The sequence below is a fragment of the Oncorhynchus keta genome, chromosome 14, assembly GCF_023373465.1.
Source record: "Oncorhynchus keta strain PuntledgeMale-10-30-2019 chromosome 14, Oket_V2, whole genome shotgun sequence".
In the NCBI taxonomy this organism is placed as follows: domain Eukaryota; kingdom Metazoa; phylum Chordata; class Actinopteri; order Salmoniformes; family Salmonidae; genus Oncorhynchus; species Oncorhynchus keta.
The window spans coordinates 38283513-38310507 of NC_068434.1; the positions used below are offsets into that span (position 1 = coordinate 38283513).

At 42.5% G+C, this 26995-nt stretch overlaps 1 protein-coding gene across 5 annotated transcripts in view; it reads right to left on the reverse strand.

The window, feature by feature from the left end:
- The window catches only part of LOC118393377 (transport and Golgi organization 2 homolog), a 55847-nt gene that overhangs the window by 12210 nt on the left and 16642 nt on the right, over positions 1–26995 (reverse strand). For all 5 annotated transcript variants that reach the window (XM_035786005.2, XM_052461720.1, XM_035786003.2 and 2 more), the window contains 2 exons: positions 25669–25788; positions 23656–23773 (listed from right to left, as the gene is read on the reverse strand). In XM_035786005.2, coding sequence (XP_035641898.1) covers positions 23656–23773; positions 25669–25788 — 238 coding nt within the window. The remainder of the gene's footprint in view (positions 1–23655; positions 23774–25668; positions 25789–26995) is intronic.

A 26995-nucleotide genomic window follows, 5' to 3' on the forward strand; every position in this document is an offset into this window, starting at 1 on the left:
GATGTTAATGGGGGCCTGTTTGGCCCGCCTTTTCCTGTAGTCAACGATCATCTCCTTTGTCTTGATCACGTTGAGGGAGAGGTTGTTGTTCTGGCACCACACTGTCAGGTCTCTGATCTCCTTCCTATAAGCTGTCTCATCGTTGTCGGTAACCAGGCCTACCACTGTTGTGTCAGCAAACTTAATGATAGTGTTTTAGTTGTGTTTGGCCCAGCAGTCATGGTTGAGCAGGGAATACAGGAGGGGACTAAGCACGCACCCAGAGGGGCACAAGTGTTGAGGATCAGCATGGTAAATGTATTATTGCCTACCCTTACCACCTGGGGGCGGCCCATCAGGAAATCCAGGATCCAGTTGCAGAAGGAGGTGATCCAGTTGTAGAGGGAGATGTTTAGTCCCTGGGTCCTTAGCTTAGTGATGAGCTTCATGGGCACTATGGTGTTGAACACTGAGCTGTAGTCAATTAACAGCATTCTCACATAGGTGTTCCTTTTGTCCAGGTGGAGAAGGGCGATTGAGATTGCATCATCTGTGGATCTGTTGGGGCAGTATGCAAATTGGAGTGGGTCTCGGGTATCCAGGATGATGCTGTGAGCCATGACCAGCCTTTCAAAGCAATTCATGGCTACCGAATTGAGTGCTACGAGGTGGTAATCATTTACACAGGTTACCTTCGCTTCCTTGGGGACCGAGACTATGGTGACCTGCTTGAAACAGATGTAGGTTTTACAGACTCGGTAAGGGAGAGGTTGAAAATGTCAGTGAAGACACTTGCCAGTTGGTCCACGCATGCTTCGAGTACACATCCTGGTAATCTGTCTGGCCCCTCGGCTTTGTGTATGTGGACCTGTTTGAAAGGTCTTGCTCACATCGGCTATGGAGAGCGTGATCACACAGTTGTCTGGAACAGCTGGTGCTCTCAAGCTCGCTTCAGTGTTGCTTTCCACGAAGCGAGCATACAAGGCATTTAGCTTGTCTGGTAGGCTTGCGTCACTGGGCAGCTCGCAGCTGGGTCTCCCTTTGTAGTCCGTAATAGTTTTCAAGCTCTGCCACATCCGACAAGCGTCAGAGCCGGTGTAGTAGGATTCAATCTTAATCCTGGTTCATCTGTGGGCATAGCAGGATTTCTAATAAGAGTCCGGATTAGTATCCCTCGACTTGAAAGCAGCAGCTCTAGCCTTTAGCTCGATGCAGATGTTGCCTGTAATCCATGGCTTCTGGTTGGGATACGTATGTCGTCGATGCACCTATTGAAGAAGATGACTGAGGTGGTTTATTCCTCAATGCCATTGGAAGAATCAGAGAAAATATTCCAGTTTGTGCTAGAAAAACAGTCCTTTAGCGTAGCATCCGCATCATCTGACCACTTCCGTAGTGAGCGAGTCACTGGTACTTCCTGCTTTAGTTTTTGCTTGTAAAGCAGGAATCAGGAGTATAGAATTATGGTCAGATTTGCCAAATGGAGGGCGATTGAGAACTTTGTATGCATCTCTGTGTGGCGAAAAGGTGTTCTAGAGTTTTTTTCCCTCTGGGTGCACATGTGACATGCTGGAAGAAATTAGGTAAAACAGATTTCAGTTTGCCTGCATTAAAGTTCCCGGCCACTAGGAGCGCCGCTTCTAGTTGAGTGCTGTCTTAGTGCCAGCATGGGTTTGTGGTGGTAAACGTATGACTACGAATAATAAAGATAAGAACCCTTGGTAGATGGTATGTTCTACAGCTTATCCTAAGGTACTCTACCTAAGGCGAGCAATACCTCGAGACTTCTTTAACATTAGACATTGCGCACCAGCTGTTATTGACAAAGAGACACACTCTCCCGCCACTCGTCTTACCAGAAGTAGGTTCTCTGTCCTGCTGATGCAAGCTCTAAATGATCCGTGCCCATCCAAGAAGGCTCAAGGTCATTGGCCACAGATAAAATGTCAAATCACACTATATGTACAGTCGCTTTGATTGGACTGATCATGTCAACATCATACTTTCCAAATCTTAGCTATCAGTCATGAATCAAGCCGACAATCTACTGGCAAATCCTTTTCAATCCTTGTCATATGAAGAGAAATAATGAAGAGACATAGATCAAACGTGTCGATACCCATCGGCCAAAAACATTGGCTATCCGTAAACTTTTAAAAAAACAATAAATTCTTGCCATCTGGGCTGCTTAATAATAAGGAATTTGAAGTGATTTATACTATTGGTATATTTAGAGCAAAATACTTTTGCACTTTTACTTAAATAGTATTTTACTGGGTGACTGTCACTTTTGTCATTTTCTTTTAAGTCATTCTTACTTTTACTCAAGTGACGACATTGGGTACAACACTGGCTACACTATAGATACTAAAGTATGTGGACAACAAGTCAGTTCGTCAAATTTCTGCCTGACAAGAGCTGCCCCGGTCATCTAAGTGCTGTTATTGTGAAGTGGAAACGTCTAGGAGCAACAACGGCTCAGACGCGAAGTGGTAAGCCACACAAGCTCACAGAACAGGACCCCAGAGTTCTGAAGCATGTACAAATCGTCTGTCCTCGGTTGCAACACTCACTACGGAGTTCAAAACTGCCTCTGGAAGCAACGTTAGCACAAGAAAGGTTGGTCGGGAGCTTCATGAAATGGGTTTCCATGGCTGAGCAGCCGCACACAAGCCTAAGATCATCATGCGCAATGCCTAGCGTCGGCTGGAGTGGTATAAAGCTCGCTGCCATTGGACTCTGGAGCTGTGGAAACGCATTCTCTGGAATGATGAATCACGTTTCACCATCTGGCAGTTGAATGGACGAATCTGGGTTTGCTGGATGCCACGAGAACACTACCTGCCCCCAATGCATCGTACCAACTGTAAATAATAAATAATGGTCTGGGGCTGTTTATGGTCCGTGGTAGGCCCCTTACTTCCAGTGACAGGAAACGTTAATGCTACAGCATACAATGACATTCTAGACGATTCTGTGCTTCGAACTTCGTGGCAACAGTTTGGGGAAGGCCCTTTCCTGTTTCAGCATGACAATGCCCCAGTACACAACACGGGGTCCATACAGAAATGGTTTGTCGAGATCGGTGTGGAAGAACTTGACTGGCCTGTACAGAGCCCTGACCTCAACCCCCATCGAACACCTTAGGGAATTGGAATGCTGACTGTGAGCCAGGCCTAATCGCCCAAAATCAGTGCCCGGTCACACTAATGCTCGTGGCTGAATGGATGCAAGTCTCCGCAGCAATGTTCCAACATCTAGTGGAAAGCCTTACCAGAAGCGTGGATGCTGTTATAGCAGCAAAGGGGGGCAACTCCATATTAATACAAGTGTCCTTATACTTTTGGTCATGTAGTGTATAAGAGGAGAGAAGATTACTTTCCTGTCGTGAGATTGAGACTTGTTTGATAATAACATCTGCAAATGGCCGCGGACAGAGGGACTGACAGAATCAATTTTGTGTGACATAAGGGGTTCCGCTGTCCGCTAAATGTTTATCCCTTACAATTAATTACAAGCCAATTTGCCTGTCTGCTGTCCGAGATAGTACATTTGTTTATGCCACAGTAAGCAATTAAGCTGGGAAAAGAGTAGGCAAAGGTTCTGTTGGTGTTACCGTTTCTCATACGTGTAAATGTCCTTGGGCAGAGGAATTTAAGTAGGCCAGTGTGTTAGTAAAAACACTGTGGGAAAATGACAATATGAATGCAATTTCATTAACATTACACCATCTTCAAAACAAACCAAAGAAAATCAAAACCCCATGGCTTGATGGCATACCAGTAGAGGTATATCAAGCCTTTTTTTTATATATATATACCCGAAGCTCCATTGCTACCTTGTTTTACCTACTCCTATAGAAATGGTAGTCTGTCAGGTACTCAGCAGGAAGGTCTGATATCACTATTATTAAAACAAGACCCAGATGGCAAATATAAAGATCCAGTCTAAAAAACTGAAGGCCTATTACACTTAAATGTTGCGATGCAAAATGCATAGAATTAAAAAAGGTTTTACCAGCTATTGTTCATCCTGATCAGACAGGTTTTTACATGAACGATACATTGGACATAATTTACGACAACAACTAATAGAAATAATAGTACGCCATGAAACATCTAAGAAGCAAAGTCTTTTATTTATAGCGGATTTTGAAAAGGCCTTTGATAAAGTAAGACTGGATTTTATTTATAAATACCATGATTATTTTCAATTTCGGTGATACTAATAAAATGGGTAAAGCTAACATAACAACCCCAGGTGTAAAATAGTAAATAGTGGCTACTTCTCAGAGAGTTTTGGATTGTCAAGAGGAGTTCAAGGGTGTCCGCTGTCACCATACCTATTCGTTTTGCCATCGAAATGCTAGCTATTAAAATCAGAACAAATAACAACATGAGGATTAGAAATCCAAGGCTTAAAAACAAAAGGTGTCCATGTATGCCCATGACTCAAGTTTTATAGTAAGTCTGCAAACTAGACCACTGCCATGTTTAATTGAAGATCTAGGTAATTTTTCTGGACAAAAACCTAATTATGATGAGTGTAGAATATTACGTACTGATCTTTAAAAAATACAACTTTTACATTACCCTCTAGTCTACCTATAAAATGGTCTGACGGTGAAGTTGACATACTTGGTATTCATATCACAAAATATATAAATCAGCTCTCCTAAAAAAATGTTTTAAGCTTTATGTGGGACGCTAAACCAGAAAAAAATTGAGTGCCTATCTATATAATCAATTGGGTGGGTTGAGATGATTAAATATAAAAGCACAAACCTCTAAAAGCTTCACTCATTAAAAAGTTTTTACTTGAACCTTAAATGGTTCTCAAGTAGATTACTAAGAAAATCTCATCCATTGTTTAAAAATGGCCTTTTTGCCTTTTGTGCAGATTGCCATGTCTCATTTTCGATTAATTGAAAATGATACTTATTTGAAAAATGCATTGCAGAGCTGGCTACAATTTCAATTCCATCCCCCTGAAAAGATAGAACAAATATTACAACAAATATTAATGCTGAACTCAAATGTGCTGGTTGATAAAATACCTGTATTTATGGGTATTTTGTTTGTAAATCATATTGTATATTGGAATGGTAGAGTTGTCTTTCATTGAGTTATCAGAATTGTACGGGAAGGTCCGCTCAATCCAAACAATTGATTACAGCATTACCCCAAAAATGGAGGAGGTGGCAGCGGGAGGAGGCAGGGAACTGGTCTGTCTGTCCAATATAAAGTTGGAGGTGGAATTAAAATAGCATAAATAGGAAAGTATACCAGGTTCATTTGAGGACCAGGAGGATATTGACAGCTGTGCCATACAGATTGCAAAATAGTTGGAAAGAGATTTTTGATGTACTGTATGAGTTGATACAGTTGAAGTTAAACATACACTTATATTGGAGTCATTAAAATTTGTTTTTAAACCACTCCACAAATTTCTTGTTAACCAACTATAGTTTTGGCAAGTCAGGTAGGACATCTACTTTGTGCATGACAAGTAATTTTTCCCAAAATTGTTTACAGACAGATTATTTCACTGTATCACAATAACAGTGGGTCAGAAGTTTACATACACTAAGTTGACTGTGCCTTTTAACAGCTTGGAAAATTCCCCAAAATTATGTAATGGCTTTAGAAGCTTCTGATATGCTAATTGACATCATTTGAGTCTATTGGAGGTGTACCTGTGGATGTATTTCAAGGCCTACCTTCAAACTCAGTGCCTCTTTGCTTGACATCATGGGAAAATCAAAAGAAATCAGCCAAGACAGAAAAAATTAAATGTTGACCTCCACTAGTCTGGTTCATCCTTGGGAGCAATTTCCAAATGCCTGAAAGTACCATGTTTATCTGTACAAACAATAGGCCGCAAGTATAAACACCATGGGACCACGCAGCCATCATACAGCTCAGGAAGGAGATGCATTCTGTCTCCTAGAGATGAACGTACTTTGGTGCGAAAAGTGAAAATCAATCCCAGAACACCAGCAAAGGACCTTGTGAAGATGCTGAAGGAAACAGGTACTAAAGTATCTATATCCACAGTAAAACAAGTCCTATATCGACACAACCTGAAAGGCCGCTCAGCAAGGAAGAAACCACTGCACCAAAACCGGCATAAAAAAGCCAGACTATGGTTTGCACATGGGGACAAAGATCATACTTTGAGAAATGTTATCCCTGATGTCCTTACACAGCTCTCTGGTCTTGGCCATTGTGGAGAGGTTGGAGTCTGTTTGATTGAGTGTTTGGATGGTGTCTTTTATACAGGTAACGAGTTCAAACAGGTGCAGTTAATACAGATAATGAGTGGAGAACAGGAGGGCTTCTTAAAGAAAAACTAACAGGTCTGTGATAGCTGGAATTCTTACTGGTTGGTAGGTGATCAAATACTTATGTCATGCAATAAAATGCTAATTAATTACTTAAAAATCATACAATGTGATTTTCGTTTTAGATTCCATCTCTCACAGTTGAAGTTGAGGGGAGCTCTTTGGGAACTGTGGGGGGTCGGTATCTTGCAGGGCTAGCGGTTGAGAGCTTGGGCCGGAGGCTGATGGATCGCTGGTTCGGGTACCTGTTTTTGACCTTGTGGGAGATCTGTCAACGTGCCCTTGAGCAAGGCGTTGACCCTGGTTGCTTCTGTGTGTCGCTCTGGATGGGAGTCTGTTAGATGACTAATGTGATGTAGTTGTTGAGTGGCTTCACTGCAAGTATATTGCATGCTTTAAACATACAATAAAAAAAATATAATATCAATGTCTCGATGATTAAAGCCAAACAATATATTAAACTTCCTGCAACGTAACTGTTGGTAACTATAGTAATGACATAAACCACCATCTTTTTTGCTTTTGTTCATGTCAATGCCTTGTAGCTTCCTTCCATGGGTATAATATTTTCAGCTTCACTGCCTTAAGTTGACTCTGGTTTGATGTCCCGCTCCTAAATTGTATGTAAAACTGCAACCCTGCAGAAAGGTGGCCAGATGGTGCTGTGGGCTCATTGGGATGGGAAGAGATGGAGCTATGTAGATTACTCTCAGTGCCAACCCAGACAAAGATTTGGGCTGAGATGAGGAGCCAGGGGAGTTGGCTGCTAGCAATGGACAGCGTTAACTACCAACAGGAAGAGAAAGTTCTGTGAAGCTTTAGAAACAGCACTTTGAAGATCTAGCTGCCAGAATGATAATCACTATATGCAGCAGGATAGTAGATGTTTATAAATTAAATGCAGTCTATTATCCTGAAGCTTTTAAGCAGTGCCTTATTTTGCTCCTTGCTGCTGTGCTGAGCGGCCTCAGGTTTGTTGATATTGGGCTGATGAACATTGAGAAACATCAGTGGGATTGGGAGGTATCGTTTCAAGTCTGAGGGTAAACAACAATTTCTCTGATGTAGTTTTGCATTTCACTATCAGCTAGATGCCCAAGTTGAGCAACAAAGTTAAAACGACTTATTAGACAGCAGCTCTAATCCCAACAGAAAGACCACCCATAACAACATCTGACCATCACGTCATAAAGTTCCTCTGTGAACAAAGAAAAGCCTGTCAACTTCAGCTGAGCAGAAAGGGCCAGGGTCTTTAAAACAATGGAAATGTCTCAGGTCAACTCAAATAGCAAGTATAAAAGTCAACATTCTCAATTTAATTACATCTTGGTAAATTAGACAGCAGTAGGTGAACAGTGAACGGATGCAGAGCAGATTTCTTTGAATACTGCCAATTTCCAAATATAACCCCAAACAAACATTTTCAGAGGCAAAATTAACTATTACTACTTTACTGACTTTACTCATGGGCACTGAAGTGCCATTCAATGCTCTAGACCAGGTATTCCCAAACTAGGGTACACGGACACATTTTCAAACAGTACATTTATATGTTCCAACGGGGCTATACATTTGGGTTAGTTTTTTTCCCTCGCCTGGAGTAGCATCGCTTCACTGCCAAAAATAAAATTAATCCATCTAGTGTTAAGCGAAATAACACCACAATGTCAAATAATTAACATCCAATCACATTAACCGTTACTCTCTCGAGGGAAACCTTCACTCTTGCGCAGACATTTTGAAACTAAACATGATAATTTGAATAATAAGCCACAGGACTTTGAGCGAGAATAAAGACTACTTTTGAGTAGTAAGACCCGTATAAAAGCTACAGATACCATTTGTAACGGTTTTCTAGGTGTGGTGAAGGAGAGTCGGACCAAACTGCAGCGTGTATATTGCGATCCATGTTTAATCAAATAAACGTAACACGAATCAATACAAAAAAACACTACAAAACAATAAACGAATCGAAAACCGAAAACAGCCTATACTTGTGTCAACTAACACAGCACAAGGACATCAAGACACTCAGGACAATCACCCACAACACAAAGAATATGGCTGCCTAAATATGGTTCCCAATCAGAGACAACGATAAACACCTGCCTCTGATTGAGAACCACTTCAGACAGCCATAGACTAACCTAGAACACCCCACTAAGCTACAATCCCACAATATACCAAAACCCGAAGACAAAACACACCACAATACAAAAACCACATGTCACACCCTGGCCTGACCAAATAAATGAAGATAAACACAAAAATACTTCGACCAGGGCGTGACACCATTAATAAGAAGGGGCTGGAAACATATTTTATGGTGAGCTACCGAGTGGCTAGGACAGGCAAGCCCCATACTATTGTGGAGGACAAAATTATTCCTGCTGCCGCGGATTTGGCTGGGACAATGCTGGGGGAAAAGGCCAAAAGAAAACTATACCAGACAATGCCTCCATCAAACAACACTGTTTCACAACGCATCAGTGACATGGCAGGAGATGTTTTGAAACAATTACTGCTTCACATACAAGCCGGTGAATTCTATGCGTTACAGCTGGATGAGTCAACAGACGTGGCAGGCCTGCCACAGCTCCTGGTATATGTCCGTTATGTTTATTAAGGAAGATATCCTTTTCTGAAAACCACTGGAAACTAGGACAACATGAGAGGATATTTTTAAAGTACTGGACAGCTTTGTGACATCAAATGGACTTTGGTGGTCAAGATGTGTTGGTATCGGTACTGATGGCGCAAAAGTCATGACAGGGAGACATAATGGAGTTGTAACGCGCGTGTAGGCAGTTGCTCTTGATGCCACTTGGGTACACTGCAGCATCCACCGAGAGGCTCTTGCTGCCAAGGGAATGCCTGACAGCTTGAAATACGTTTTGGACACTACAGTGAAAATGGTTCACCTTGTTAAAACAAGGCCCCTGAACTCTCATGTATTTTCTGCACTATGCAATGATATAGGCAGCGACCATGTAACGCGTTTGCAACATACATGAGTGCGCTGGTTGACAAGTTATTTTTAATTGAGAGACGAGCTTTACTGCCCATAATTTTCACTTGTCTGACCGCTTGCATGATGACGAGTTTCTCACACAACTGTGCTGTTTTTTCCTCGCATGAATGATCTGAATCTAGGTTTACAGGGAATCTCCACAACTATATTCAATGTACGGGACAAAATTGAGGCTATGATTAAGTAGTTGGAGCTCTTCTCTGTCTGCATGAACAAGGACAACCCACAGCTCTTTCCATCATTGTATGATTTGTGTGCCAATGAACTCAAGCTTACGGACAATGTCAAATGTGATATAGCGAAGCACCTGAGTGAGCTGGGTGCGCAATTACTTTCCCGAAACAGATGACACAAACAACTGGATTCGTTATCCCTTTCATGCCCTGCCTCCAGTCCACTTACTGATATCTGAACAAGAGAGCCTCATCAAAATTGTAACAAGCGGTTCTGTGAAAATTTAATTTAAATCAGAAGCCACTGCCAGATTTCTGGATTGGGCTGCGCTCAGAGTATCCTTCCATGACAAATTGCACTGTTAAGACACTGATGCCCTTTGCAACCATGTACCTATGTGAGAGTGGATTCTTGGCCCTCTCTAGTATGAAAACTAAATACAGGCAATGACTGTGTGGAAAATTATTCAAGACTGAGACTCTCTCCAATATAACCCAACATTGCAGAGTTATGTGCATCCTTTCAAGCACACCCTTCTCATTAACCTGTGGTGAGTTATTCACAATTTTTGACAAACAAATAAGGTTTTATATGTAAGATGGTAAAATAAAGAGCAAAAATATGATATTATTTGTGCTCTGGTCCTATAAAGAGCTCTTTGTCACTTCCTACGAGCCAGGTTGTGACAAAAACACTCATTCTTATGTTTAATAAATGTATTGTATAGTGGGTGTGTGTGGCAGGCTTACAATGATGGCAAAAAAACAACATTTGAGAGTGCACTAACCCTGGTGCTAGAGGGGGTACGCAGCTGGAGGTTGAATGTTTGAAGGGGTACGGGACAATAAAACGTTTGGGAACCACTGAGCTAGACAGAGAGGTCAGCCCAGGGACTAAAGGCCTACTGCTACAACTGCCTGTCTCTGGTTGTGATTGTTGTTGTTGTTGTAGCAGCTGGGTTAAGCATACAGGTTTTGGGGGGAGACAAAGAGAATATGCATTACTGTTACTTATCAAAATGAAATAAACCATACACCACGGAAACCAGTTGAGGAATGCTGCTCCGATCTACTGCTGCTTCCCTTTAAAAAAAAAAAGGGGGGGGCCTGCCAAAAGCTACACCACATTTGCAGACCACGCAAACAGCCCACTTTCTAAAAAGTGGGTGAGAATGTATACTTTAAACATATAAGTTCTGCTGGGTATCAGGAAGGCTCAGTGAGGCTGGATGTTTTTGAGATGACAGTTGACAGATTAAACAGAATCTTCTACCACCACACAGACTTGAATGAATAAATATGGACACAAGATTGGATCAAAAGTCGAAAGAAGCACAAGAAAAGTAAGATAGCTTGGTGTATGACAACACCGAGTGCTGCTTGGCTGCCATTGATAAAATTGAGGGCATTAAAATTGAAGGGCATTAAAATTGAAAGATGATTGATTTGAACACCTTCCTAATATTTGAGTTACATCCCTTATGCCCTCAGAACAGACTCAATTTGTCGTTGCATGGAATGCTGGCCAAAGTTGACTTCAATAATTCCCACAGTTGTGTCCAGTTGGCTGATGTCCTTTGGGTGGCGAACCATTCTTGATACACACTGGAAACTGTTGAGCATGAAATACCCAGCAGCTTTGCAGCTCTTGACATGGTCAAACCGGTGTGCCTGGCATCTACTACCATACCCCATTCAAAAGTCACAAAAATATTTTGTCTTGCCCATTCACCCACTGAATAGCACAAACACACAATCCATGTCTCAATTGTCAAAAATGTCTCAAGTCTTCAAAAACATTAATGAACCCGTCTTCCACTTAATCTACACGGATTGAAGTGGATTTAACAAGTGACATCAATAAGGGATCACAGCTTCACCCGGTGAGTCGATGTCATGGAAAGAGCAGGTGTTCCTATTGTTTTGTACACTCAGTGCACATCATTAGCTCCGACCAAGGCAAGGCTCAGTCAGAGGGGAAACGTATGCATGCAAATTCGTCAACTGGATTGAAAGTATTCAAACCCATCAAAAGAGCTATGGATTATTAATAAAAGCAATACTGGTTTAACAAGCAACATAATTAAGGGAAGGCATAAGATAAATCATGCCAAACTTGAAGTCGAGAAATTTAGAGTTCTATTTAGTTGGATGAGTAACATACAAATTATACACTTTTTCTATTACTGCATCCTCAATGATGTACACAGTAGGAACGACACAATTACCGTATAACCGACAGTTATGGGTGAAGATCATGAGTTTTTTGGGGGGGGGGGAGGGGGCGACGACAAACATCTGACTGAAAACGGGATGGCCGTGGCATTTCCGTGGTTGAGTCCTTTGCGATACCATGGAGTCTTACAACGTGATGAAACTTACAAGGTGTAGTAGCAAACAATGAATAAAATGGGCTTGGAACCCCTAACCCTGGCAATTTGACTGGTAAACTCATGGGTACACTCACAATGGCTGCCTGGTATTGTGGACTAATTAGACAAATAAAAGTATTACTTTCCAAAGCTAAAAGAGGCGTGCCGTGAGAAGACTTAAATGTGTGTGTTCTGAAGACCAATGCGTGAGCTAAAAGAGGCGTGCCGTGAGAAGACTGTTAAATGTGTGTGTTCTGAAGACCAATGCGTGAGCTAAAAGAGGCGTGCCGTGAGAAGACTGTCAAATGTGTGTGTTCTAAAGACCAATGCGTGAGCTAAAAGTGGCGTGCCGTGAGAAGACTGTTAAATGTGTGTGTTCTGAAGACCAATGCGTGAGCTAAAAGTGGCGTGCCGTGAGAAGACTGTCAAATGTGTGTGTTCTAAAGACCAATGCGTGAGCTAAAAGAGGCGTGCCATGAGAAGAGTGTCAAATGTGTGTGTTCTGAAGACCAATGCGTGAGCTAAAAGAGGCGTGCCGTGAGAAGACTGTCAAATGCGTGTGTTCTGAAGACCAATGCGTGAGCTAAAAGAGGCGTGCCGTGAGAAGACTGTCAAATGTGTGTGTTCTAAAGACCAATGCGTGAGCTAAAAGTGGCGTGCCGTGAGAAGACTGTCAAATGTGTGTGTTCTAAAGACCAATGCGTGAGCTAAAAGAGGCGTGCCGTGAGAAGACTGTTAAATGTGTGTGTTCTGAAGACCAATGCGTGAGCTAAAAGTGGCGTGCCGTGAGAAGACTGTCAAATGTGTGTGTTCTAAAGACCAATGCGTGAGCTAAAAGAGGCGTGCCGTGAGAAGACTGTCAAATGTGTGTGTTCTAAAGACCAATGCGTGAGCTAAAAGAGGCGTGCCGTGAGAAGACTGTCAAATGTGTGTGTTCTGAAGACCAATGCGTGAGCTAAAAGTGGCGTGCCGTGAGAAGACTGTCAAAGACGTGTGTTCTGAAGACCAATGCGTGAGAGTTTGCAGCTCTGCTTCCAGTCGTAACATTTCTCCCTGCAGTCACAACCCATATTGATGGGTAAATTTCCTGGTTTGCTCACAATGGCCACCAGTTCAGCCATTATGACATCATTGACTCGACTGGGAACGCAAGTTCTACATGCAGTCAGGAGCGGAGAAAAGGTGAAAATGTTCAAAAACATTCATTAAAACAGTTATTACAGAGACTACGGTCATTTGGCAGGCCAATTACAGTCATCCAAAAATCCAAAAGTCTGTGACCATCACAGCCCTAATATCCAGTAACGGACAAAATAAAGTAAACACCAACATAAAGTGTCTTAATAGGGCGTGTGATATAAAAATGACATATTTACCTCATTTGTTTGATATTAATACTTAAACCCCCTGTGCTCCTTTGAGACCCCTCTTTCAAAGTCACAGATCTCTTCTTCTTGCCATGGCGGCTGAAGTAATGGGCCACTGGGCATTTTTATACATGGTCAGAATTTCCTCACTGATTTGTTTTACCACGTCACTATTTGTATCCCTCATTTGCTCAAGTGTTTGTTTTATTTTGGCAGTTGCCTGTACATTATACAACAGGAAGGAATACAGAGGTTTAAAATGGCCTCCGCACATCTTGTCCCACATCACCATCATATCATAAATCATCACGTTGGTTAAGGATGGAATGACAAATCCACTAATTGTAATATAGGGCCTCCTCTGTATCCACGAGACAAGATGTAATTATCGATTCGGAAACAGAGCAGCCGCAGACAGCATTTCCTCTGGGTTATCTCTAACGAACACGCAAGACTGTTGTTTCACTGTGCAGAGAGGGAAAACTAATAGCTCTATAATGAGCCTGTTTATAAAAAAATAAGGTCTACAACCAAATACATTACAGTCACAGCAGCTGCCATCCAATGTCTGTTTTTATTATGCCGTTGCGTACCGCAGGGTCCTATCTGTCAGCATCCATACATCTTGTAGTGAGTCGACATGGAGCCCCATGGGTCCAGGCAGACAGAGAGGGATGGAGTGATTTCAGAACCAGATGATTGGCCAGGCCAGAGCATACATCAAAGAAACACATATTACTTGTTGCTCTCTCTCAGCTGACATCTCACGGTGTGTGTGTGTGTATGTATGTGTGTGTATGTGTACGTGTACACACATTTCTGGTGGCAGTGAGGTCTCCTTTCGTTAAGTCTCTTGCCGCAGGGGTGGCAGCAGCAGGAGCCATACAACACGTACATAATTCCAGGTCTTAATGAGGCCATTCGCATTCCTGAAAGGCTCTGCTGTTAACACACAACAGAACACAACCCACGGAGATCTCTACCTGCTATAATACACACAATGTAGAGAGAGGGGAGAGAAGCTTGTAGGTGGGGAGAAAGAACAGTACCTGGAAACAACGGAAGAGGAGGAGGATTAAAACAAGAGATCTGCTCACACACTGTGCCGTTCCTGCTCTAGGCCACATCAGCAGGATATATTGATCAGGACCCCTCGATCCACAGGGAAAACCCTGTTTCCCCTGGCAGGAAGTGGGAAAAGTTGTTCATGAACCGCCTGACTTCCTAAATGAGACCTGAAACCCTGTTGCCATGCCGATGGCATGTCTATCGAGCCCCCTTCATGACAGCGGTCTTAGTTTCAGAGGGATGCACTTTAATTTTTGCTCTCCAGTCCACATCGCAAGGCCATCAAATTAAATGACACTGTCTGCTGCAGAGTGTAAGAGAAAACAGAAAGAGGGGAAAAAAGTTCCCTACATTATATATTGTCTGGGTTCCCTTTGTCAAATCATTCGTAGAGCTTTTGACATGCCCTCACAAGCCTGACTGGTAAAGGGAGAAAAAAAATTTACAGGTGTTCTCAGAATTCTTATGACGGTTTCTTCAATTCAAGGTTTCTTTTGTGTTTGGAGAGAGACAGGGACAGAGAGAAAGAGAGAGAACAGGTGGCTGTAGCTCATGCCTCTGATGGACCCTGGAGAGAAGGCACCATCATCCCTGATTCATCATCAGCCAGTCCAACAAGAGATGGGAACAGAGAGAACACATGGTAACAGACACTTATGCCCAAGGTCAAATCGACCCATAGCCCTGGGGTCTGAAAAGGAATATGCAATATAGAAATAGCTAAACCTTAAAGGCTTGGTAGATAATCCTCTGAGAACTACATGTGCCTTGGACTAGGGGTTGATTTGCAACCTGGTGGGCATGTCTTGAATGTACCTTAGGAAATGAAAGAGTTGAGACAGCATTGTCTGCCAGAACTCTATAAAAACTAGAAGATGGTAATTAAAGAAGTTGAAGTGGTAGTAACAGCAGAAGTAATGATAGAAGTTGTAAAAGGGAATGGGGGAGACTGAGAAGATTTGGCATGGGTCCCCAGATCCTCAGAAAGGTTCAACAGCTGCACCATCAAGAGCATCCTGACTGGTTGCATTACTGCCTGGTATGGCAATTGCTCAGCCTCTGACCGCAAGGCACTACAGAGGGTAGTGTGTATGGCCCAGTACCTCACTGGGGCCAAGCTTCCGGCCATCCAGGACCTCAATACCAGGTGGTGTCAGAGGAAGGCCCTAAAAATTGTCAAAGACTCCAGCCACCCGAGTCACTGTTCTCTCTGCTACCGCACGGCAAGCGGTCGCTGCTAAACAGCTTCTTCCCCCAAGCCAAAAGACTCCTGAACATCTAATCATATGTCTACCCAGACTATTTGCAGTGCCCGCCCCCTTTTACGCTGCTGTTACTCTGTTATTATCTATGCATAGTCACTTTAATAACTCTACCCATATGCACATATTTCCTCAATTACCTTGACTTACCGGTGCCCCCTGTATATAGGCTCGTGATTGTTATTTTACTGCTGCTCTTTAACTACTTGTTACTTTTATTTCTTACTCTTACTCATATTTTTTTGTTTGTTTTGCAACTTGATTGAAGTCCAGCTATGGTAAATTCAATTGATTGGACATGATTTGGAAAGGCACACATCTGTCTATATTAGTACCACAGTTGACAGTGCATGTCAGAGCAAAAACCAAGCCATGAGGTCGAAGGAATTATCCGTAGAGCTGTAAGGCCGGATTGTGTCGAGGCACAGATTATGGGGAAGGATACCAACAAATTACTGCAGTATTGAAGGTCCAAGAACTCAGTGGCCTCCATCATCCTTAAATGGAAGAAGTTTGGAACCACCAAGGCTCTTCTTAGAGCTGGCCTCCCAACCAAACTGAGCAATTGGGGGAGAAGGGCCTTGGTCAGGAAGGTGAACCTGAACCCGATGGTCACTCTGACAGAGCTCTACAGTTCCTCTGTGGAGATGGGAGAACCTTGCAGAAGGACAACCATCTCTGCAGCACTCCACCAATCAGGCCAGACGGAAGCCACTCCTCAGTAAAAGGCACATGACAGCCCGCTTGTAACTAAAGGACTCTGACCATGAGAAACAAGATTCTCTGGTCTGATGAAACCAAGATTGAGGAAACATGGCACCATCCCTATGGTGAAGCATGGTGGTGGCAGCATCATGCTGTGGGGATGTTTTTCAGCGGCATGGACTAGGAGACTAGTCAGGATCGAGGGAAAGTTGAAAGGAGCAAAGTACAGAGAGATCCTTGATGAAAACCTGCTCCAGAGCTCTCAGGACCTCAGACTGGAGCGAAGGTTCACCTTCCAACAGGACAATGACCCGAAGCACACAGCCAAGACAGTGCAGGAGTGGCTTCGGGACAAGTCTGAGTGTCGTTGAGGGAACAAGCCAGAGCCCGGACTTGAACCCGATCAAACATCTCTGGAGAGACCTGAAAATAGCTGTGCAGTGAAATTCCCCATCCAACCTGACAGACAGGATCTGCAGAGGAATGGGAGAAACTCCCCAAACACAGGTGTGCCAAGACTGTAGTGTCATACCCAAGAAGACATGAGGCTTCATGCCAAAGGTGCTTCTACAAAGTACTGCGTAAAAGGGCCTGAAGGACTTATGTAAAATTGATTTCAGTTTATTTAAAATGTGAAAAAATGTCCAAACCTGTCTTTTACTCGATCATTATTGCGTATTGTGTAAATTAGCAAAAAAAACGATTTAAACCATTTTAGTGTAAGGCTGTAATGTAACAAAACTTGAAAAAAGTCAAGGGTTCTCAATACTTTGCGAATGCACTAACTACAAGTGAGATGCCAGTTGTTGGAAGGATAATAGTTCACCTTCTCTATACAGATGACCAAATGTTTTTATTCCTTTGTTTAACCAAGAAATTGTAATACTATGAGGGCTTTGTGTAAGATGGGGATAATTATTATAGAAAGGTGTTTGTTATATATACACTGCTCAAAAACAAAGGGAACACTAAAATAACATCCTAGATCTGAATGAATGAAATATTATTAAATACTTTTTTCTTTACATAGTTGAATGTGCGGACAACAAAAATCACGCAAAAATTATCAATGAAATCAAATTTATCAACCCATGGAGGTCTGGATTTGGAGTGACACTCAAAATTAAAGTGGAAAACCACACTACATACTGATCCCGCTTTGATGTAATGTCCTTAAAACAAGTCAAAATGAGGCTCAGTAGTGTGCGTGGTCTCCACGTGCCTGTATGACCTCCCTACAACACCTGGGCATGCTCCTGATGAGGTGGCGGATGGTCTCCTGAGGGATCTCCTTCCAGACCTGGACTAAAGCATCTGCCAACTCATGGACAGTCTGTGGTGCAACGTGGCGTTGGTGGATGGAGCGAGACATGATGTCCCAGATGTGCTCAATTGGATTCAGGTCTGGGGAACGGGCGGGCCAGTCCATAGCATCAATGCCTTCCTCTTGCAGGAACTGCTGACACACTCCAGCCACGTGAGGTCTAGCATTGTCTTGCATTAGGAGGAACACAGGGCCAACCGCACCAGCATATGGTCTCACAAGGGGTCTGAGGATCTCATCCCGGTACCTAATAGCAGTCAGGCTACCTCTGGCGAGCACATGGAGGGCTGTGCGGCCCCCCAAAGAAATGCCACCCCACACCATGACTGACCCACCGCCAAACCGGTCATGCTGGAGGATGTTGCAGGCAGCAGAACTTTCTCCACGGCGTCTCCAGACTCTGTCACATGTGCTCAGTGTGAACATGCTTTCATCTGTGAAGAGCACAGGGCGCCAGTGGCGAATTAGCCAATCTTGGTGTTCTCTGGCAAATGCCAAACGTCCTGCACGGTGCTGGGCTGTAAGCACATCCCCCACCTGTGGACGTCGGGCCCTCATACCACCCTCATGGAGTTTATTTCTGACCGTTTGAGCAGACACATTCACATTTGTGGCCTGCTGGAGGTCATTTTGCAGGGCTCTGGCAGTGCTCCTCCTGCACCTCCTTGCACTAAGGCAGAGGTAGCAGTCCTGCTGCTGGGTTGTTGCCCTCCTACGGCCTCCTCCACGTCTTCTGATGTACTGGCCTGTCTCCTGGTGGCACCTCCATGCTCTGGACACTACGCTGACAGACACAGCAAACCTTCTTGCCACAGCTCGCATTGATGCTCCATCCTGGATGAGCTGCACTACCTGAGCCACTTGTGTGGGTTGTGGACTCCGTCTCATGCTACCACTAGAGTGAAAGCACCGCCAGCATTCAAAAGTGACCAAAACATCAGCCAGGAAGAATAGGAACTGAGAAGTGGTCTGTGGTTAACACCTGCAGAACCACTCCTTTATTGGGGGTGTCTTGCTAATTGCCTATAATTTCCAACTGTTGTCTATTCCATTTGCACAACAGCATGTGAAATTTATTGTCAATCAGTGTTACGTCCTAAGTGGACAGTTTGATTTCACAGAAGTGCGATTGACTTGGAGTTACATTGTGTTGTTTAAGCGTTCCTTTATTTTTTTGAGCAGTGTATATATAGATATACATACGCCCTTCTGTTTACAGACTTCAATATATTTAGTGTTTTTAATTAAAGTCATTTGTGAGACCCATCAAAGCTTTAGGTGGGCTCATATAAGTTATAGATGCCAATGAGACAGGGGAAAGACACCACTTCCTCTATCTGTCTCCAAGAGGGTGAACTTGTTGTATCTTGCCATACCCACACAGACTTGAACAGAAACAACTGGAAGTCAGAGTAAGCACTCCTCCGGATTATAGATTAAATAAAAAGTTTTGAGTTTCACTCTGGGAGGTCTTCCTTTCGACTGAAATGAAGAGACATTCCTATTTTTATTTTTTATTTTTATTTCAGCTTTATTTAACCAGGTAGGCTAGTTGAGAACAGGTTCTAATTTACAACTGCAACCTGGCCAAGATAGAGCATAGCAGTGTGAACAGACAACAGAGTTACACATGGAGTAAACAATTAACAAGTCAATAACACAGTAGAAAAAAAAGAAAGTCTATATACATTGTGTGCAAACGGCATGAGGAGGTAGGCGAATAATTAAAATTTTGCAGATTAACACTGGAGTGATAAATGATCAGATGGTTATGTACAGGTAGAGATACTGGTGTGCAAAAGAGCAGAAAAGTAAATAAATATAAACAGTATGGGGATGAGGTAGGTAAATTGGGTGGGCTATTTACCGATAGACTGTGTACAGCTGCAGCGATCGGTTAGCTGCTCAGATAGCAGATGTTTGAAGTTGGTGAGGGATAAGTCTCCAACTTCAGCTATTTTTGCAACTCGTTCCAGTCAAAGGCAGCAGAGAACTGGAAGGAAGGGCGGCCAAATGAGGTGTTGGCTTTAGGGATGATCAGTGAGATACACCTTCTGGAATGCGTGCTACGGGTGGGTGTTGCCATCGTGACCAGTGAACTGAGATAAGGCGGAGCTTTACCTAGCATGGACTTGTAGATGACCTGGAGCCAGTTGGTCAACTATTAAATTGTTTGAAGAAAAAAGAAAATTGGTAATAGGAAAGGCCAAGGTTATAAAAATGTAGAATAATTACACAATAAGAGCAATTGGTAAATCCAGCCATCTATCCAACTCTTTCCCAACCTTTTTGAGAAGTGGAATATAGTTCAGTTGATAGGTCTTATTCATTTGAGAAGGAATTTGCAATCCCAGATGTGTCATTTTCTGGCATCTCCAAGAAAACGTCTGGTCTAAAAATCAGGTTCTGCATAGCAGTTCGGTTAAAAGGCATGATTATACTATTTGATAGGTTTATTTTATATCCTGAAAAGGTCCCATATACATTTCCATTAGTCAGGATCTGAGATACCGTACATTTGTACAGTAATCCAAATCAGGCCGAGATATTTAGATCCAATATTCATCCTCTAAAACTTTAAACAAGTAGTTCCATTCTATGGGGTCTAAAGCTTTTTCCACAACTTATTAAACCACCACTACAGATACCTGGCCATTCTATACATAATGCATCATGTTAAATCATCTTCTGATATTAAAATCAGGAGAAGAGCGGTTTCTTACTAAGCCGGTTTGGTCCTTCTCAACCAAGTCAGGAAGAACTTTATCTAGTCTAAGAGCTATGAGTTTAGCAACAATTTTATATGCAGTGTTCAATAAAGATATCGGTCAGTGCTTGTTCAAGTGTATCTGGGAGCTTATCTGTCTCTATGGCATGAATAAATATATTGCAAAGAGCATGAATTTGTTTGGATAAAAATGTTCTATAGATTTCAACAGGGAATCCGTCTAACCCTGGTGATTTTCTCCCAGCGGTGTTGAAAATGGATTCGCTAATTTCTTCAGCTGTAATCTCTTTCTCCAAAACCCTTTCGATCCTCATCAGTTAAAGCTTGTCAATTGAGTTTGTTCAAAAACTCTGTTTTGTGGCAAGGGTATCCCTTTCAGACTTGGACAGCGTTTCATTAAACTCTCTAAAGAGTAGATGAATTGCCTCAGGACCCTGAACAACTGTTATTGGACATCTTAATAGAGCTAATAACTCTACTAGCTTCCTCTCGCCTTATCTGCCAAGCAAGCAACTTTCCTTATTTATCACTATGTTCATATAGTAGGTTTGTTTTGTTCTCCTAAATGTGTTTTCTGCTTTATAGGTTGCCAGGTTGTTATATTCCAATCGCTTTGAGTCTAGTTTTTGTAGAGTTGAGTCGTCAGCTGTTACTTTGTTCATTTTCCAGATCTCACATTTGTTCTCCAACGAATCTACTTGAGCCTGATACAGTGCATTCAGGAAAGTATTCAGACCCCTTGACTTTTTCCACATTTTGTTACATGACAGCCTTATTCTAACATTGATTGTTGTTTCCCCCCCCCCCTCACACACAACTCCATAATGAAAAAGCAAAGACTGGTAATTTTTGCAAATGTATTAAAAATAAAAACCTGAAATACACATTTACATAAGAATTCAGACCCTTTACTCAGTACTGTATTGAAGCACCTTTCGCAGTGATTACAGCCTCAAGTCTTCTTGGGTATGACGCTACAAGCTTGGCACCCCTATATTTGGGGAGTTTGTCCCATTTTTCTCTGCAGATCCTCTTAAGCTCTGTCATGTTGGATGGGGGAGCATCTCCGCACAGCTATTTTCAGTTCTCTCCAGAGATGTTCGATAAGGTTCAAGTTCGGACTCAGGCTGGGCCACTCAAGGACATTCAGAGACTTACCCGAAACCACTCCTGTGTTGTCTTGGCTGTGTGCTTAGGGTCGTTGTCCTGTTGGAAGGTGAACCTTCACCTTAGGCTGAGGTCCTGAGCGCTGTGGAGCATGTCTTCTTCAAGGATCTCTGTACTTTGCGCCATTCATCTTTCCCTCGATCCTGACTAGTCTCCCAGTCCCTGCTGCTGAAAGAAAATCCCCACAGCATGATGCTGCTGCCACCACCATGACTCACCATAGGGATGGTGCCAGGTTTCCTTAAGACATGGCGCTTGGCATTCAGGCCAAAGAGTTAATTATTGATTTCATCAGACCAGAGAATCTTGTTTCTCAACGTCAGAGTCCTTTAGGTGCCTTTTGGCAAACTCTAAACCACCAACGCAACCTCCTCCCGAACTGAAAGTTAAAAACCCCATACCCATTCGACGCTAGTCTTTAAAACCTGCTGTGCATAGCATCACCCAAATTAGGTTCAATCTAAATGATACGTATAGCGCATGGATCCCCGTAACATGAAAATTGTCAGTTGAGACAAAATAAAATGTCAATCAAAGCGACAAACATCGGCAATAAAAAAAGACAGGACTATTTAGCCCCATTTGAGCAGGTCTCTGAAAATAAAAAAACGGAGGATGCGTTCATGTTCACCCTCAGCCGCGCCTACCAGTACACTCAAATGTCAACCAATCGCCATTCTCCAAGGTGCCCCGAAACCTGTGTCGCGTAGCAGCAAAAGCGCACCCAAGCACCCCAGGAAAAACGACATCAAGCTATGATGAATAAATAATAACCTTTACCAGACGATGACCCTCATCCCTCAAATATGAAATAGGAAAAGGGGCAATTAGTAAAAATAAAAATAAAAATCACCATCATCCTGATGACAGCACCTCCATTCTTGAGCTCTCCCTTTGCTCAGGCAGCAGAGAAGGGGGTAGATCCAGGATTTTGGGAATCCATTCCTGTAGAAAAGAGATGGCATTTCTTCCCTCCACAGCCTTCGGGAAACCTTGCAACCTAAAATTTGAGCACCTTTGGACATTTTTGAGAATCTAATTTCTCCTCAAGTTTCGAAATGCCGTCTTCCACCTTCTTGTGCTTTTGATCCACGTACTCGCGGACGTCCAGAATTGAAGCGTGGTCTTTTTTGTCAGCTTTGTCAGTCGTCTCTTTGTGACTTTCTGGTCTTCATGGAGTTGATTAAACAGCAAATACATTTTGATTATGCGTTCAGAAAGTGTCTCTACAATTTTTGTTATACCCTTGTCCATCACCATTCTGAATCATCATGGTGTTTCGCCCGAGCTAGCATCCTCCGAGGCCGAAGGGGTGGGGGGCACATTTCCACGCCTCATCTGCTCAAGCTTGGGCATCTTTTGTTTTGGCGATAAAAGAGACGTATTACATTTTCAACAAACGGGTAAACCGTCAAGATACCTAAAAAGTGTCAAATGTATAAAGTTCGATGACACTAAGCAGACGAGTCATGTTAGAGCGTCGCCGTTGCCGGAAATACCATCAACAATCTTTTGACAAGCAATCTATGTTGTGTCAGTCTGTTCATGTCAAAGTTGGTTTGGTGTTTGTAGCTTTCATGGTTCAAGAGAAGTTGCCAATCCATTCAAGCCTATGGTGCTTTTATGCACATTTAAGACAGTTATAGTTCAACAAGTATACATGGTATCAAAAAGCTGTATACAAGCAACCTATTCCAGACTGGCCTTCGAGTTCCACAGTTTGCATAGCGTTTCTCGCTTAAACAGTTGAAGACTAGTTCACTGCATAGTTTTCCCATTCAAGTCTACGGCCAATGAAATTAATTGGGATTGATGCAAATATGGTTGTAGTGTGAAAAGTATCAGTAGTATCAGAAAGTGTTTTTTTTTTCAAGCATACTGACCAATGGTTTAACGGTTTTGGCGCTAAGGGTACCAGCGGAATAATAATAACTGAACAGTTTATAAAGTCGTGCTTTTTTTTCAGCAAGCACACTTTACAAGATAAAAACAATGCAGAAGGTGTGTATTGAGTAGCAAGTCCAAACCTCACCAAAAATATTAAATCAACCCATCCCATGGTCTTTTGTTTTGCTCAGAGCTCCATCAAACCCTGGCCACCTCTCCTGATCCGTCTGCCCACATCCCTTGACTCACTTGAACTCAGCGGTGAGGAGGTTGAAGCCATTGTAGAGATGTCCCTCAGATGACACCCTCTTCAGGTAGGAGTAGCTGTCCTGGCTCTGATCTGCCAGGAAATTGGACACCAGGAACCCTACAACACACGGAACCAACATTATTCTTACATTCACACTAAATGCACAGAGAGGTTACAGAGCAGTTAGGCAGGCCCCTGGACATAGCAGAAGTAGATTCATCAGTTAGCTGGCTATTTGGTTTTGGAACCACAGACACATTTAGTTATACTATCCAATATGATCGACACAACACCGCTTATTTGTCCAGGTCTCTTTTGAAAACAAGACTAACCTGGTTAAATAAAAATAAATTGAGCAAATTGTGATGCAGTTACGTGGAGGACATTTGAGATAAAATATGTAACATATGTCACTCAGTCCAAGACCTTCGTTTCCATGTTACGTAGCACTGTGAGTTAGCTGTTAGGAGGACAGGCTACTACTACCCAAGATGGGGTATCTGCACTACAACAATGAAGTGTGTCAGGAAAAAGACAAATGTGGCCTTGAAGAAAATAAAACAATTTGAAAACTGCTATTACACAAGGAGGTGTTTCCCTTGTGGGGCTGAGCATCGGCAGTAGACAGCTCTGACACAGAGCGACAGTGGAGAGCTACTGTAGCGTGCAAACAGAGGAGGCGAGGGAGGCTGGCTGACACTACTATTCAATTATTGTGGTGCTATTGCTAGTGAATGAATCCTTCAAAAAGCAGTTCATTTCCATCCATTTGACCATTCCAGCTCCATGTTAGCTGCAGCTTCCTAGGAACAAAGCTTTGAGGAATTAAATATTAACACTACAGTGCATTCAGAGAGTATTCAGACCCCTTGAAGTTTTCCACGTTAGTCTTATTCTAAAACGAATTAAATTGCTTTTTTTCTTTCAATCTACACACAATACCCCATAATGACTAAGCAAAAACAGGTTTAGATATTTTCTCAAATGTATTACAAATTTTAAAAATGAAATATCACATTTACATAAGTATTCAGACCCTTTACTCAGTACTTTGTTGAAGCACCTTTGGCAGCGATTACAGCCTCAAGTCTTCTTGGGTATGACACTACAAGCTTAGCACACCTGTATTTGGGGAGTTTCTCCCACTCTTCTCTGTAGATCCTCTTGAGCTCTGTCAGGTTGGATGGGGAGCATCACCGCACAGCTATTTTCAGGTCTCTCCAGAGATATGTTTGATTGGGTTCAAGTCCAGGCTCTGGCTGGGCCACTCAAGGACATTCAGAAACTGGTTGCCCTTCTGGAAGGTTCTCCCATCTCCACAGAGGAACTCTGGAGCTCTGTCAGAGTGACCATCGGGATCACCTCCCTGACCAAGGCCCTCCTCCCCAGATTGCTCAGTTTGCCCGGGCGGCCAGCTCTAGGAAGAGTCTTGGTGGTTCCAAACTTCTTCCATTTAAGAATGATGGAGGCCACTGTTCTTGGAGACCTTCAATACTGCGGACATTTTTTGGTACCCTTCCCTCAACACAATCTACAGACAATTCCTTAGGCCACATGGCTTGGTTTTTGCTCTGAAATTCATTGTCAACTGCAGGACCTTATATAGACAGGTGTGTGCCTTTCCAAATCATGTCCAATCAATTTAATTTACCACAGCTGAACTCCAATCAAGTTGCAAAACATCTCAAGGATGATCGATGGAAACCGGATGCAGCGGAGCTCAATTTAAAAGTCTCATAGCAAAGAGTCTGAATACTTATATAAATAAGGTATCTGTTTATTTAATACATTTGCAAAAATTTCAAAAAACATGTTTATACTTTGTCGTTATGAGGTATTGTGTGTAGATCGGTGAGGAAAATAATAAATTGTATTAATTTTAGAATAATGCAGTAAGGTAACAAAATAGGGAAGAAGGGAAGTGGTCTTAACACTTTCTGAATACACTGCCTCTTAAAAATGTACATATCGGGCTGCTCAGTGGGTATATTCTCTTCCAAGTTGGTCCTCACCTCTTCCTTGTGCGTCTGGATTGGGCCTTCCCTCCAGGTAATTGGTCAGTGCGGCCAGCTTGCCCCTCTTGTTAATCCCCAGCCATGATCCTCCTTCCTTCCCCTCCTCCAGGTCCAGCCCTGACAACACACAATCACATCACACTCCATGTCCGTCACAAAACACATACATGAATTTTATTCCCATTGTAACACCTCTGTCTGAAAATAGAACAACAGTTATAGGCCTAACGGACCAGTGAGATTGATGCTATACTGAACAAAAATAAAACGCAACATGCAATAATTTCAACTGTTTTACTGAGTTACGATTCATATAAGGAAATCAGTCAATTGAAACATTTATTAGGCCCTAATCTATGGATTTCATATGACTGGGCAGGGCATAGGCCCACCCACTGGTAAGCCAGCCAATCAAAATAATGTTTCTCAAAAGAGCTTTTATTACAGACAGAAGGTGCACCTGTGTAATAATCATGCGGTTTAATCAGCTTCTTGATATGCCACACCTGTCAGGTGGATGGATTACCTTGGCAAAGGAGAAATGCTCACTAACAGGGATGTAAACAAATGTGTGCAAAAAAATAGAGAGAAATAAGATTTGTGCGAATGGAACATTTCTGGGATCTTTTATTTCAGCGCATGAAATATGGGACCAATACTTTACATGTTGCCTTTATATTTTTGTTTAGTGTGTGTATATATATATATTTTTTTTTTTTCTTTTCTCCACTGTGAATCAACAATGGCAATCATGTATTGCTGAAAATAATGCTGCCAGTCACTCAAAACAAGAGTTTGCTTATAATAAATCTATTAATTCTAGAAGAAGCACAAAGTACAAATGTTTCATCCTGCTCCAAGCCATCGCTGACTGCCTAGTTTTACTCCTTTGTGAGTTACAGGAAAAAAATCCTGAAGAAGTGCATAAAAACCAAAACATTCAAGGAAGAGGCAATTCTGTACTTTATGCAGTTAAGGCTGAGCAGTGGTTTTCTGAGAAACAGACAGGCCTCTCTGCCTTGCATTCATCATCATGGGAGCCTCATTACCATGTAGAGCACGGAACTCTGAAAACGCTGAATAGATTAATTCTACTCATACATTCTGTTTGTCTGGACGCGGAGTGAAGCGATGCCCTTACACGACTCATAGGGAATACGACTAGCAGTGGAGCGTTAAGAGATATATAGATCATTTTATTACAACCAGTGTGACTTGCTAGTCGCTTACCATTTTGCACTTGGAAGAAATGAACCCACTGAAGAATGAATACCAAGTTATTAATACTTATACTGTACGAAAACTTGAATAAACTTCTGGAGGC